Raw genomic sequence first — 16,720 nt, 5'->3', positions numbered from 1 at the left:
TGAATCAGGGATTTCAGTCTGCAGTCTGTTGACAGCTCAACACTCTGGACAAGTAAAGCTGAACGGTTGCTGCGGGACACACTTGTAAGCTTGTTCTTTGACTTTTTTTCCCCCCCCACCACTATTTCCTGCTGTATCGTAATTTTGGGAAAATGTGAAACACTGGAAGTGAAAGTGACATCGACGGCATTCGCACCGTGGGTGTTGGTAAAAACTAGTCGCAGCGTGAGACACTTCACACACAGAAAAAAAAATAGCAGAACTCAATGATGACGTGACCACGACTTTCAGAAAGAAAAAAAAAAAACATGCAAACTTTAGCTTGGATTTGCTGAGAGTTGGATGAAATTTGCACATCAGAAAGGTTTATACAGAAAACCAGGTTCCAGGATTAGAGCTTAGAGACAAGCTTAGTGTCTTCATATCAGTGGCATCCTGGAGAAACAATTCTATTCTTAAAACCACCTTTTATGTCTCTGCATAGCTTTAGGACAGAGCTGCACTGTTGACAGAGCTTTGTCACGGACGTAAACTACAGCAAAAGTGGATGCTAATAAACCTGTATTTATTCATATATTAGCTCTCATTTCATCCCCATTCAGCTCAAGTTAATTTTCTAGTCTCATAACAGGAACACAGAATCCTACTATTTGTCTAATAATTGGCTATGAGCAGCAGGTACACTACTTCTTGTTGATACAAAGGGGCGCTATTAGCTTGTCATGCTGTCATGAGCATAAAGGCAGGTTTACAACAAAGCACTAGCTTTACCTAAACAGTGTGCAGCAATGACAACTCCTGAATCATGCCTGCGGACATAAGCGAGGTCAAAAAGATGACAGAAGTCAAGACCCTGTAGGAGAAGGTGAAAGCCTGAGGGGCAATTTCAACCTGTAAAGGAATTATTCTGCTGCACCGTGAGATCAAAACAGGGATGTTTATTTTTCTGCTCTGGGTTTAAAGAAGTCTTAACAGCAACACAGTGTCTACAAACTTACATCCCTCAGATATAGACTATAAAATTCAGATTAACCTTCTGAACCTCAAGATGCGTTGGCGGATTTGAAATGCTATCTTTAAATATTGCCCACACAGCACAATTTATCAGAGCAGGAGAGTGTACAGACAGAGAGAACTGACAGATGTCGTGATCATGTACGATGTTTCGCTCTGATGGGCAAACTTACCAAATCTAAGCTCGAAACCTAGATAGCTCATCAAAATCACTTTAATCTACATGACTCATTGAAAAAACTGCCAAAAATAAACTTCACTCAGCTGCGGCTAGCAGTCACGTCACTAACATTCTGTTCAGCTGAACTACAGACTGTTTTCCAGCATTAGTAACACTTGTGGACACTCACTTGTTTTTCTTTTTTATGAGTGATATAACTATCAAAACATTCTTTTGAGTTCTCTCTACTACTTGTCATGGCTGTGCTGTTTCTATTGAGGTGCAGGACTATTTTGCAAATTAAAGAAAGAGCCCGTGTTCAAAATAAATGTGCCCAGAAAAGCCCTTCAGAGGCTAACATTATTACATTCGAGTGCATCCTTTATTATCCTGGGGTTATTATTCAGAAAATCAACTGATATTAAAAATTTAACAATTAATATTTTGAAAATGTATGAATTATTTCAGAATTTTTAGGACTGTTGGTTAAAAAAATCTATAAAGATGTTCTTGTGGGCTCTGGGATAAAATGACATTTTACAGTAAAATCTTACATTCTATAAACTAAGCAATTATTAAGAATCAATTAAAAAGTTAGAATTAAAATCTTAATTGAAGTCGCAATTATTTGTTTACATTTACAACCACAAATCCCGAAGAACAAGTTGCTGGTACCCCATAGACAATCTATAGGAGCCAACTTTGAGCTTACTTTCATGTTTCTCAGTGATGCACAGCTTTCTTTGTGTCTGTTAAGACGCTAAAGTTGAGTTAAAAACAAATTTCTGCAGTATTTCCATGCAAAATGATTGCGTAGAGAAAGTTGGAAGCAATAGAAAGTCCTGACCTCACACCACACTCTTTCAAATGGTTTTGTTTTATGCTGACAATCACAGACGTAAAGAGACTCTTCCTCCTGGAGGTGGTGTGGACAGCAGCAGCTCAGCTCAATTTAAAGCTACAGACACCGAAACAGCCTGTCTAGAACAGCAGAAAATTGAAAAGCACATTCTGGGAACATGTGAGACTTTCATTAATTTCGAGAAAGAAAAAAAAAAAGGGTCCAATATGGGTCCTTTAAGTGTGGATGCAGGAAACGGTGCAGTGAAGACGAGTGCTGCTTTGATTAGAGTTGATTGCCTCTGGAGAACTCTCTGGCACTAGATTCACAGAGGGTTAGGTACATTATGTTATGAGGTGAAGCTAATAAAAATACAGGTATAATGGAGAGGCCACTGAGGGACTCTCAAATCCAAAACCAGCAGCACCTGCAGCAGAGGAGTGCTGACGCCTGCACTGCTGTTGATGTGAAAACACTTCAGTGGATACAAAGAAACACGGGTTTGCATCTGCAGACAAATCTAAAGGTTCACCGCGGTGGTGTTAAGTATAATACACGAACAAGTGAATGATTTTCCTTTTAGCTCCAACATTTCAAAAACTTACACACGTGGACAAAATTGTTGGTACCCCTCAGTTAAAGAAGGAAAAACCCACAATTCTCACTGAAATCACTTGAAACTCACAAAAGTAACAATAAATAAAAATTTATTGAAAATTAAATAATCAAAAACAGCCATTACTTTTGAATTGTTGATTAACATAATTACTTAAAAAAACAAACTAATGAAACAGGCCTGGACAAAAATGATGGTACCTCTATAAAAGATTGAAAACTATTTGACCAGAGTGACATGATTAACTCAGGTGTGTCATTTAATTGACATCACAGGTGTTTCCAAACTCATAATCAGTCAGTCTGCCTATTTAAAGGGAGACAAGTAGTCACCCTGCTGTTTGGTGAAAAGGTGTGTACCACACTGAACATGGACAACAGAAAGCGAAGGAGAGAATTGTCCCAGGACATCCGAAAAAAATTATAGACAAACATCTTAAAGGTAAAGGCTATAAGACCATCTCTAAACAGCTTGAAGTTCCTGTGACAACAGTGGCTCATATTATTCAGAAGTTCAAGACCCACGGGACAGTAGCCAACCTCCCTGGACGTGGCCGCAAGAGGAAAATTGATGACAAATTGAAGAGACGGATCGTTCGAATTGTATCCAAAGAGCCCAGAGCAACCTCCAAAGAAATTAAAGGTGAACTCCAAGGCCAAGGTACATCAGTGTCAGATCGCACCATTCGTCGTTGTTTGAGCCAAAGTGGACTTCATGGGAGACGACCAAGGAGGACACCACTGCTGAAAAAAACTCATAAAAAAGCCAGACTGGAATTTGCAAAAATGCATGTTGACAAGCCACAAAGCTTGTGGGAGAATGTCCTTTGGACAGATGAGACCAAACTGGAGCTTTTTGGTAAGGCACATCAACTCTATGTTGATAGACTCAAAAACCAAGCATACGAAGAAAAGAACACTGTCCCTACGGTGAAACATGGAGGAGGCTCAGTAATGTTTTGGGGCTGCTTTGCTGCATCTGGCACAGGGTGTCTTGAAAGTGTGCAAGGTACGATGAAATCTGAAGACTATCAAGGCATTCTGGAGAGAAATGTGCTGCCTAGTGTCAGAAATCTTGGTCTCAGTCGCAGGTCATGGGTCTTCCAACAGGACAACGATCCAAAACACACAGCCAAAAACACCCAAGAATGGCTGAGAGAAAAGCGTTGGACTATTCTAAAGTGGCCTTCTATGAGCCCAGATCTGAATCCCATTGAACATATGTGGAAGGAGCTGAAACATGCCATTTGGAGAAGACACCCATCAAACCTGAGACAACTGGAGCTGTTTGCTCATGAGGAGTGGGCCAAAATACCTGTTGACAGCTGCAGAACGCTCATTGACAAATACAGAAATCGTTTAATTGCAGTGATTGCCTCAAAAGGTTGTGCAACAAAATATTAAGTTATGGGTACCATCATTTTTGTCCAGCCCTATTTCATTAGTTTGTTTTTTTAAATAATTATGTTAATCAACAATTCAAAAGTGATGGCTGATTTTGATTATTTAATTTTCAATAAATTTTTATTTATTGTTACTTTTGTGAGTTTCAAGTGATTTCAGTGAGAATTGTGGGTTTTTCCTTCTTTAACTGAGGGGTACCAACAATTTTGTCCATGTGTGTAATGGATTTCGCTGAACACTGGTACAGCGTGTGCAGCTCTTTAGACTTTCAGTGCACCATCATACATCTTTGAGAGTTTGGGTAGCTGTGACTAAAGTTTTCACCAACAGGTTTGCTGAAGGCCAATGAAAATCAACATGTTAATAAAGCGCAACATATTTAACAGCATCCTTGGTGTGCAAGCTCAACCGAGCGTATCGCAGATCTGTCAGAGGAAACTGTTTTGAACAGACACGAGGGGTGATTCACATAACTCAGCAACAAGGTTAGAGTGACATTATGGGAGGAGATTGTCAGATTGGAATGTTATTTTTTCTCATATTGACAAACATGAATTACTGGGTCAGTGTGGATATAACAAGTAGGGCAGGTGACATTTTCTTTGTCCTTTCATAAATTGCTTTTTGAATAGATTCTGCAAACTAAAAGCTGACCTAGTAATTTAATGACAGAAATTATATTAAGAAAGAAGTCTAGCATGAAGATCTCAGCCCTTAATACTGACAAAGGTGTCTGTCATATAACCCATTAAATGAATGCTAGGTCAGTGCAGCACGGAGATGTGCGACAGTTTGTGAAGTCATGGCTAATGTTACTGACGGACACGAAGAGGCAGAGGACAGAGTCGTGATCTGACCGTGACTTTGTGTTGTCCGGTGAGGTTGGGCCATTCACACAGCAGCTGGCTCTCAGACAGGGTGAGGATGCAGGGAGTTTCTCCAATCAGCACCGTGTAGTTCAGACGACTGTTTCCTGGAGCTGCTGGGATCAGGTTCCGACCCTAAACACAGAAGAAGAAGAGATGAGGAGAGGCACTCAACTCATTTGCGCCTGCTTTATACAGTACCGTTCAAAAGTTTGGGGTCACTTAGAAATGTCCTTATTCTTGAAAGAAAAGCATTTTTTTCCATGAGTATAACATTAAATGAATCAGAGCTACAGTCTAGACATTGTGAATGTGGTAAATGACTATTCTAACTGGAAACGGGTGATTTTTAAAGGAATATCTCCATAGGGGTACAGAGGAACATTTCCAGCAACCATCACTCCTGTGTTCTAATGCTACACTGTGTTAGCTAATGGTGTTGAAAGCACATGAATAAAAGTGTGAGTTCTGACAGAAAACATGAAATTGCCTGGGTGACCTCAAACTTTTGAACAATAATGCATATTTAGATAGACATTTACAACACATTCACAAATTAATAGTTTTATTGAACTCCCAAATAGTTATTTTCAAACTGCTTTCAACCGTAACTATCTTGCTGACTAAAAAATGCCAGATGACAATCAATCTTGTTTCTGTAAATGAAAGGCGAGAAACAAGTCACTGACAATAAAACTGCTCAGTTAATGCCCTCTTGAAGGACAAAACCCCGAGATTCTTGATATTCTTCTATCAACAAATCCCAGTGAAGACATTAATCTTCACCAGTTCATGCCTGAATTTATTTACAGTTATATAACAAATAATTATTTGCGCTTTTGTTTTCCAGCTGATGCTAAATTAAGTGGAGATTGTTAATTTGCCTGTAGCACACAGAATAGATATATCACAACAATAAAACATATATAATAAAGAGGTAAACTCCGACCGGTCCTATGAGAAACCAGTGCTTGCAAAAGGTTCCAAGGTATGTATTGAACATGCACACACTGACAATTGGGGGATGCATACGCTATCTCGACTGCAGTCTGAATGAAAGCGGTATGATCCAAATTCGCGACAATCAGCGTTAAGGGGTTAAAAAAGCCAAATACTTACAGCACACAATAGAAATGAGCACACCGCTATAAAAATATCACCTAAATGTCAAATGATTTCAGATTGCATCAACTCTCAATAACTGTATAATTTCTAAAGAAGGAGTATTTCCTCTTATGGAAATCAAAAACATATACTTCAGAGAGACTATACTAAAAATACAGAGGCCAAAGTAGAAACTCAGTGCAACCAAACTGAGTCCATCTGTGATTGATTTCCAGTTAGCTCAAACAGCATGACGGTGGCTAGAAAAGGAAAACACCAGAACCTCCTCAGTTTTGGACGTATGGGCTATGTCAATCTCCATGTCTTCATCATGGCTCCACATGGAAAAGAGTTGCCTGGGTAATTGAAAAACCTGACTGTGCGACTTCAAAAACATGTAAAAGAATAAAGGGGGATTGATGACCACCTAAAAATCAGTAAAAACTCAGTCCCAGCACCAATCAGGAAGTACAGGACAAGCCATAGTACCACCATACTGCCTCCTAAAACAGTGCATTACTTTAACAATCTCGCTCTGAAAAAAGGCAGGCAAGAGCTTGAGACTTGGCTCAGTGGTTATCAGAGGAAAGTGGAGATTCTGTGACAGCTCAGAGAGTGTGAAGGACAGCACATAACATCACCCTTTATGGACAGCATCTAAGACGAACAGTCATGCTCGCTGTTCAGTACAAAACGGCAAGATTAAACTTTGCTAAAGAACATGAAAAGATGTGTGGCGACATCTTTAAAGAAAAAGGCAGAGCAACGCAGCCTGTCCAGCAGGGAGCGACTAAGAAAAAAGTCAGAATGGCAGAACAACTCTTCAGAAAATTGGTATCCTCCATGCCAAGGGGGACAGGATTTCATCATCAAAAATAAAGGTGGACATACAAATATGACTATTGAGTTTAGTTGCATTGAGCTTCTATTGTTGGGCTGGTATTTCTAATATAATCAATCTTAACTGTTAGTAGCTAGTCTGACACAAAAGCAAATATGCACCTGTTCAACTTCAACATAAAGCAGTTATTAAGGCTTAAATTAATTGTGAAACATTTCACATTCAAGTAATATCACACAGGGATGAATGTCTGTGGTGTAATGTAGTTTAATTACTCCAAGGAACACAGCGGTGCTATATGACAATCAGCATATGCTTGTCCTGTGAATCTGTCTGTCTGTTAGCAACATTACTCAAAAGCAGATGAACAGATTTGGATGAAATTTTCAGGGAAGGTCAGAAATGACACAGGGACCACCTCGTTAGATTTTGGCAGGGATGCGGCTTACAGTATGGATCGATGAATTTGTTGAAGATGTCTGTATCATTGCGAGATAGCGGCACAGTGGCACTGTAACTATGACAACAAATGAGCGCTATTTCCCCTGCCTGCATCAATTCATGCCGCCCGCTACATATTTCGGTCACACAATTCGGTATCCGTGCATAACGTATGCATGCATAACATACGCCTGTGCTCACCACAGGGTAACTTTTATTTATTTATTTAGTTTGTGGATACAATGGCCAGATCCTATGTTGTCATGATTTCTAAACACACAAATTGAGGAATGAACAGCCTTGGCGGAGTACCGCACTCTCTGAGTGCTTTTCTTGTTTCTGAAAGTGTCAGTATATACAGCTGGGCACTGTAGTTTTTAGCAAGTGTTACTTGAACAGGAGTAAATAGTGCGTCTGTTGGACTACATTAATCTGATAAAAATGCAAATTTTGGAGCTTTTGTGAGAATTTGCAGCAGCAGGACGATGCATACTGGACAAAAAAACACTGTGTATCATTATGTTTGAATAGCCATTTTTATTGATTTGGTTTCTAACAATGGGACTAATTTATTGAATCTAATCCACTGAGGGTTTTTTGGTCTATTCCTGGGATTTTTGTTCACAATGGGGGAAAAAAAGAGAATATCACAGGATTCATCATTTACACAAAAAACCCACTTGTTTAGTAGTTTGCAGCAATCACCTGTTTGCTGGTGTTTTAGCATTCTCATTTTGTGTTTGGCATAATTTTAAAGAGGGAGAAGGAGAAAATGGTTTAGTAATGCTTACAATACACACTGCTGTTCTTAGTGGCACTATGGGGGTACTGAAGCAATTGTGTTCTGTCTGCTGTCAACTAAACTGGATTCCGCACATCAAGTCTGTACCGGAGATGTGTAAATTCCAACATTTGTCAATTTTAGTTCCAGGCTTTTATTTCAATATATAGTTCAATTTGACACGTACTTTGTCTGCGATGGAAGGGGGGCAGTTAGCGGTGTAAAAAGAGGGAACAGTAAGAAAACAAGAAGCAACAGGAGGAAAGATGAATACAAAAGAAACAAGATAGATAGGAAATGCGGCAAGAACGCATCAGGGGAGCCGGCACGAGGAGAGGAGAGAGCCGAGAAAAGATTACGAGAGCGGGCGAAAAAAGATGAAAGCAGTCTACTCTAAAGTGAGAAAGAAAGGGAATGAGCATGAAAACAGGGCGAGCGAGATAGACGGAGGAGGGGGGGGAGAGAGGAGATAGCTGCCGTGTCTCCCGCTGACTTAGCAGTGGGACGCAGAGACAGACTCCGTTTTCCAATCCCACCGTCTCTGCAGGCCGCCACCCAACCCTGCTCTGCAACCCTGTAAACATGCATCCCATTCCATCTCGCAAACACACACACACACACACACTCCCACAGCATCCAAAGCATACACACACACACAGAGTTCAAGCCACACATGCGCTGGAGTTACAGCCACACACAGAGCTGTTGCCACACATAAACACAACAGGCAAGAAGCATCACACGGGGACGGACTCTCGACAAAACACACACACACACACACGCACAGCAAAGCGCTCACAAAACACCAAGACCAGGTGAATGTTTTCTTTTCTCTCTCTGGCTAACACACCTCAGTAAAAACACACTCGACACTACAGATGAGAAATTAATTGCGTGGCAGGCGCAGTGCACGCATCTGAGAAAACACCACCCCCACATCCCATCTCGACAAATTGCGTTTTTGTCCATCTCATCAGCGCTTCCAGTGGGTAGGCAGTTCCACCAACAAGCCAAGCAGGAGATTTGGCAATTACTGAGAGGCTCTTTGCTAATAAATTATCATTTAAGAAATAAATTACGACGGTTACGCTGCTTTCAATCTCTTCATGGAAATAAGCAGCGTAACACACTCTCTGTGATAACACAAGAGATAGTCAAGGCAAATTCAGGCGAAAGATTAAACCGCACTAGATTCAATGCAAACGTAACACATCAGTGCGACATCGATCTGAAAGAAATGAATGTTATATTGTCCCTTTATTGCATAAGGCCACTTACAGCTCACATACTGCCACAGTTAAATGACAGATGTGCACACTTGAGAGATTTTGTTTGCACCTCCTGCAGTTATTTGTAGACACTAATCCGCTGCTTATTTCAGTTAATTTCGCATGAGTAATATTATATAAATATAGTCACTCCAAAAAAGTCACACTAATTCCTGTTCACTCACTCTTTGACTAAACATTTCAGGTGAGCTCAATGAGATAACACAATGACACATGTGCACGGTTCAGAAATTGCCAATTAATTTCTCATACTTAATGTCCAATCACCGTTAATGAAAATGAAAACCAAAGTAATCCAAATCTTCTGGACCACAGGCCTGTGTGCTTCCACGCTGCCCCTCCAGCGCTAGAAAAAATAATTACACAAATTGAAAGGACTGTTATTTAAGAAAGCTCGAGGCTGAGGAGGAGGAGTGCAGTCAAAGAAGTTCTTGTTAGTTACTGAAGGACAGAAATTGGCCTTGGAAGGTGCGGGCATTTGCTTTCAGCTTTCAATAATGAATTTGTCGGGTTTTTTTTCCTCCTCTGAGAGACCTTGTAAACACATTTGAGAGCTGTTTTTTTCCCGTCTCTCTAGAAAGAAAAAAAGCCTGTGAGAGTAAGTTTGTGTGTGTCCGTCTGAGAAGGCTGTGCCATTATTAATACAAGATAGGTTCAATATGTTTCAGACTCTTGTAGTCAAGCTGCAAGTAGAAAAAACCCTGAGAGAAAAACATCTACCAAACACTACCCAGTAAAAACAGGATCAACATTCAGTTCAAAAAAGAACCCCAACTTTTAGTATCAATGATATCAGCAACACTTAGCTTACTGTTCCAGTTTTCTGTTGTAAAAAAAAATCGTTCTTTTGATAATTGTTATATTTTAAATACAATGTAAGGTAAGAAGGCATGATCTAGCAAACATACTGGCATATAAAGAGTTTTGAGACTGGTGTCTTTTTTATTATTTCCAAAAACCAAATGCATAAGCATGAAAGTGTAAGGAATGGATTTAGCAGTGTGTTTATCTCCTTTAAAACATGATGCAAACTCTTCCATGTCTGCAGAGTAAAACAAACGTTTCAATCAGAGTTTAGGGTGAAGTCAGCAGCTCTGCCCTGCTCTCGACTGGATGTGGGGAGGTTTACCAAATCAGTGTATGCAATAGATTGTTAAAAAACATGTATAGGTTTTCAAGGAGAGCAGAGAATATTTTCTGGAGCACAGAGAGATCGAGTTTGGAGACAAACGTCAACACTCAATGGAAGATTCTCTCATAATCCTACATACATCTCAATAATAAATAAAGGAATGTATAAGTTTCTGTTCTCTGCATATCTCGGCAACCTTACATCTGATCTACTTCAAACTTGGTGAGGGTGTCATCAGGGACTCAAGGCTGTGCAGTGTTGAGTTTAGACTTCTGTTTGGTTCTTCAGCAGAACTTTCCCTTCTTGTGGGAGAAGGCTAAGTTGGCAACATCATCAAAGATAAATGTATATCACATAATGATGAAACCATCTGAAAGGAACCATACACGCACTGATAGACTAAAGTAATTACTTCGCAAAGGAACGTGAGGGAGCTATGTGACGATTTGTGATGGTTTGTTTGTCTGTTTGTCTGTTAGCAACATCACTCAAAAACGGATTTGGATGAAATTTTCAGGGAAGGTCAGACATGACACAGTGATTAGATTTTGGCAGTGATGCAGCTTATAGTCTGGATCCACGGATTTGTTAAAGATTTCTGTATCACTGCATGATAGCGGGGCACAGCGTCACTGTAACTATGCCAACAAGCGAACACTACGTCAGCTGCCTGCTGACGATCACATGGTTGAGATCCTAGTACAAATCGACCACTGTGGACCACAATTTGTCTTAGAAAGATTTCATCAGTTGGAAATCAATCAACTGAGCAGCCTTGGCAGAGCACTGCACTCTCTTAGTGCTTTTCTTGTTACTAATGCAACTTTTTTTAAAATAAGCAAGCCGTGTTTAGCATCACAATATGAAATACTATACATATATTTCAGTTGCTACTTCCTGTGATGCTCTGTTACTCTGATATTTTGTTAGTTTGTTGCTGTCTCACTAGGGTTTAGAACTAGACAGTAAGTTAATGCACACTTTTAAAATTACTTTTATAATTACTATTTTTTAACTTTCCAATTGTGATCATAGCATAGCAGTCCACACTTATGATTTCCACTATAATACTTACAGCACCAGTAGTAAGCATCTCTGCAGAGACATGAAATGATGCTATAATACGGTGCTGTTTCTTTAGAAGTCTCCTGTTTTAAAAACTGTAACAAAATTTAAGAGGTAAGCTAGTCAACAGTAACTGCACTGTGCCATGCAGGAATGGAAACAGTGACAGGAACAATAACTCAAGCAGGCGGTGCTTTGTGAACATCCAACTGGAGAGATTTCCCATCAAATTTCACCCCTTGGTTTGATATAATTATCTAAAAAATTAAAGCATATATTAGTCTGTACAGGATAAAGTATACAAAGTTGAAAGATATGACAGATGATTCTGCACCAGAACAAAACCCAAGGACAGTTATGTTTCTTTTCTATTCATGCTTCCCCATTGTGGGCCACTCAAAGAAACTTTCCATTTACCTCTTGCTAAAAGCTCAACCCAGAAATTTTAAATTAACTTGATATTTGGTTTATTTTCTAACTCTGAGTGAAAGTGTGTATAAATCTATGTAGGTGTCAATAGCTTTATTTCCACCGCACACACTGTGCAAAGGCATCAGAAATATGCACTCGAATCTCTTTATCTTCACAGCTGCATTGTAGAACATGTCCCTGAGAAGTTAAAGTGTTTATAAAGCCTCCTAGATAAGTATTTACCAGTGCTGTTTGCAAGATAAATACCTCAGATCAGAGCGCTGATAAAATAAACTGAAAGGTAGAGAAAAGTGTTGTACAAAATAACTTTTTTGTCTGCCTGACCTTGAGAATAAGTGGCGAAGTGGGTTTGAGCTCGAGGACACCGGAGGGACTCAGCGGTTCAAACACAGGGTCGGGGTAGTAGCTGAATGTCTCGTTGACCACCACCAGAGCGTTCACGTTGTCCATGTAGAAGCCAATCTCATCCGGGCCGGTGCCAGTCTCGGAAAAACCAAGCTCTGAGTCCGCCACCGACGGAGCGAGGCACACCATGACCGAGTTGTTATACACTGTACAGTTCTGAAAGTGAGACAGAGAACAAGAAAGAGGTCATGGTTTTTGCTTTTAGTCACTAGGAGAATCTATGATACAGAATCTAATGCATTTTAACACAAATATAAACTTCTAAATACTTAAATTGTAAAGTTCCTATAGTTGTGTTTACAAAATGGTTAGATGTTAAGTAAAACGGCAGCATTCCCCGTTTCAGAAACACTAAGAGCAACCTGCAGGCTATAATTTTCTTTTAAAATGGATCTGTTGGGTATAATAACCCATCCTTTCTGTAAGTCAATGCCCTGTGAAACTACAGTACTGTTAGACCTATTGGAAATGTAAATTGGTTGCAAATTTATGATCAGCTGTTAATAATGGGCAATGTGCTCTGTGCTTTTGCTTGTACCGAGGAGTATTTACACCACTGCTTTGGAGAATACATGAATACATGATGTCATGGCCATGGTTTGCATTAATTTACAGGACTGTTCAGAGGACCGTACTATTGGTTTAACATACACTAACAATCGAAAGTTTGCAGTCACTTAGAAATGTCCTTATTTTTGAAAGAAAAGCATTTTTTTTCAATGACGATAACATTAATTTGATCAGAAATACAGTCTAGACATTGTTAATGTGGTTAATGACTATTCTAGCTGGAAACACCTGATTTTTAATGGAATATCTCCATAGGGGTGCAGAGGAACATTTCCAGCAACCATCACTCCTGTGTTCTAATGCTATGTTGTGTTAGATAAATGCTGTTGAAAGGCTAACTGATGATTAGAAAACCCTTGTGTAATTATGGTAGCACATGAATAAAAGTGTGAGTTGTCATGGAAACCATGAAATTGTCTGGATGACCCCAAACTTTTAAACGGTAGCGTATGTTTGAAAAATATTGCCTCATTATATTGCTCTCATGTGCTCTGTGTATGGAAGACAAGATCATAAATGATCTTGATGAAGTTTTAAAAACAGTGAACACATTTGGTTCCACTGGTGTGCAACAGTAATGCCACTTTGACAACGTTAAATGATACTATGATGTCCACTGTGATTGGTTACCCATCTCAAATGTTATTTGTTATACTGTGCTGGGATGAATTTTAAAAATGACCAGTCATGTTTTGTTGTAAATGGGTGACAACATTCAAAAACCCCAGCATGGCCCTTTATGTGCAAAGTAGTACTTTGATAAATGGCTATGTGGGATGCATCATGTAGGCTGTTTGTCTGAATAAATGACAGCTTTATCTGCAGGTTGAAGTGCCTTAGTTCTGTTTGGAGTTCAGTTCTTAACCCTGGCGACTGAAGAGCTTCAACTCACTGTGACCATCACCAAAGTGCTCTGTGAGCATTTTCTACACAACTGATGAAACTCTTCAACCCTTTAAATGGGACTTCGGGTTTGCATGGATTTTTGTCCCGTTTCTTCTTTATTCCCCAAAACCCTTTTTCTAATTCTCTTACTCACACACAGAGTCTCTCATGTTGGGTCTGTATTTTTTCTTCTTTTCCTGACACAAACACTCATGAGGAGCGGTGACATTTGAAAAGCTATATGGCCTGAGGAAGCGTTAGATGTCTGAAGCTGTAGCTTGAGAAAGAGGAGACGTGAGCAACACACAGAGACAGACTGTCTGCCACCTTCAGCAGCACAGTAGATTTGCATGTGCAAGTGGAGGCTTCTATCTGAACGTATTTGCCAGTTAACGAATGTGTGCATGTATAAATCTGAATAATGTATACTGTATATACTGTGGGCGGGATTGTGTTTGTGAATTCACATTCTGGCACATAAGTTTGTGCATGCGGGTGGGTGTGTCTTTAAACGTGGCCCTGTTTGTTAGTCTGTGTGCTGTGCTGTGAGTGTCTGTCACATCAGTACTTACATGAAAGGATTCTGCCTGCCCGTACTTGGCCCTGATCTTGGGTTCTCGAATGGTTGCGAGGTTGGTCCCACTCACTGTCAGCAGAGTCCCACCACTTTAGAAGAGAAAAAGAAGACACAAAAAGAAAGAGAGTTGTAGAAAGCCTTATAAAGAAATGCTTCTCCTGTAAGAACAAATAATGAAATAATAAATAAAATAATCACAGTTGTATTTCTGATTGGTAGCAGCCAAATTTGACAGTTACAAATTATCTGCCGCCGCTTATCTGGGATAAAGTCAGTCTAAAGAAAGTAGCTCAGGTGCCCCAGTCCTGCTGCAAATGTAAACTGAACAAAAACTGACAGAAAGAAACAAGGAAAAAAAAGGTACAAATGCCATTTCTGTTGTTCTGATTAGAAAATGGTTTCATTTAGCTGATTGTGCACAAAAAGTTTTCTGAGCTGTCCAAATGCTGACAAATTCTCGACCACCGAGTTGATCCACACCTTAGTCAGGTGTGGCTTTGAAGGACAGAGATCAGATAGCGACCAGCACACGGACACTGCTTTGATCCAGTGACTATAAAAGCCCACCTTAAAATGCAGCTTTACTGAAATGACACAATGTCACAGGTGACAAAAGAATGACAAGAACAGATGTTTTAGATCACCATTTTTTGTCTTAAAAATCACGGCTCCGGATTTATGTGTCCAACTATTGATCCTGTCCCCCAAAAACGTATGCCTACTATACTGACGGCATTCCACAAGCAGCATCAACAACCTCAGTGCCTCTATGAGTTGCAGATTTGTGTGTTTTTACCTACTTCATACTTCTACTCTAGGACGCCACTCTCCATCTGGCCATTATCATTTCCAAAATACTTGGATGCTTCATGACGCACATTCTGTTGTAGGAATACCGTGTGTTTCAACAAATAACGCTCATTCTTTGATGCCAACAATAATGGGCAGAATCAAATAAGGTATTACATGCAGCAGTTACATTTTTGTTCAGTATACTTTAAAAATGGACAAGCAGTGACAAATGTTCTTAAAGATGATGGATGGAGAGGATTATTTGCATCCAAAACTTCGTTTGGATACCAGAGATAAAGGTTCACATCAAGAGGTGTGTATTTTATACTGCATGTAGTTGGGTTTAGAAAAAAAAATCCAAAACCACTTTAGGCAAAATTTAAGCCTTAATAAACACACAGTGTAGTGTGTTTAATGCACCAATCTCTTTTACAGTATTAAACCAAGACCACTGTCATTCCCAACTATACTGTGCCAAAAATAGTCATTACAACATTTATATTGCTTCAGATCCCACATGTTGTTACTGCATTGCAAGAGTGGATATTTGCTGGAAAAAACAACAACAAGAAAAACAAAAAAACAAAGTGGCACTGAATGATGTGCTGACAGCTGGGCAAAAAGAAAATACTTTGCAAGTTGCAAGGGCAATAATTAATATTATTCTTTATTATGTTAAATGGAAATAGAAACCAGGTGGCATTACGTTTTTAAATAATTTATATATTTAGTATGGTGTAAATGTAATTTCTACAAGGCAAGTTTGATTAATGTGGAAATTATTGCAAGGAGCAGAATTAATGTAGACATTTGAACTCGCAATAGTGCAAATGTCTACACACACACACACACACATATATATATAATAAAAGACTGTAGTTCAGCATTATGTCTATGCAGCTATTATTAAAAACTTTCCAGTAAAGAAAGTTTGCTACAAGAACAGAGTGGAATGCCCTGGGCATCAGGCAGGGTTAAAGAAACTCCCCATAAGAGAATTTACAGAGAAAAAAAACAGAATATGAAAATAAAAAGGGAAGAAGAATGAGACAGAAAAGGAGGGAGGAGAGTAAGAGGCAGAGAGAAAGTCGAGGAGGAAGATCTACAGAGATGTACATACTTTAATCGTAACTCCATCTACATTAAATATGTGTTTGCCTTGAGGCGGTGAAGGTCACTGGACTGAATACAGTAAATCACAACCCCAGAACTTGGCTGAAGCTCCAAGTGTCATTTTGTTAGTGAGTAGTGTGTGAAGCCAGACCAACACCCACTTGGTATAGACATTTGGTTCGATCAGTTCTTAATTCTCTGAAGCATACCGGTGGGTTTTGGGGTTCAGTGGTAGGTAATCTTTTAAAATGACCAACATGTCATCATTTATCAGAACCAGAACTTGTATACAGAGAAGGAATTGTTGAATTTTGACTTTTTAACAGTCCTTGCTTATCTGTAAGGTGCCATTCCTTCAGGAATTGTAACCAAATCTGCACTTTAAATTGCAGA

General features: G+C 39.5%; 1 protein-coding gene across 3 annotated transcripts in view; it reads right to left on the bottom strand.

The window, feature by feature from the left end:
• LOC110962824 (plexin-A1-like) overlaps positions 1-16,720 on the bottom strand; it is a 348,857-nt gene that overhangs the window by 49,823 nt on the left and 282,314 nt on the right. For all 3 annotated transcript variants that reach the window (XM_051949646.1, XM_051949645.1, XM_051949647.1), the window contains 3 exons: positions 14,418-14,511; positions 12,310-12,546; positions 4,892-5,035 (listed from right to left, as the gene is read on the bottom strand). In XM_051949646.1, coding sequence (XP_051805606.1) covers positions 4,892-5,035; positions 12,310-12,546; positions 14,418-14,511 — 475 coding nt within the window. The remainder of the gene's footprint in view (positions 1-4,891; positions 5,036-12,309; positions 12,547-14,417; positions 14,512-16,720) is intronic.

This window comes from Acanthochromis polyacanthus, chromosome 6, assembly GCF_021347895.1.
Source record: "Acanthochromis polyacanthus isolate Apoly-LR-REF ecotype Palm Island chromosome 6, KAUST_Apoly_ChrSc, whole genome shotgun sequence".
In the NCBI taxonomy this organism is placed as follows: Eukaryota; Metazoa; Chordata; class Actinopteri; family Pomacentridae; genus Acanthochromis; species Acanthochromis polyacanthus.
This window is presented reverse-complemented; position numbering and strand designations above follow the sequence as displayed.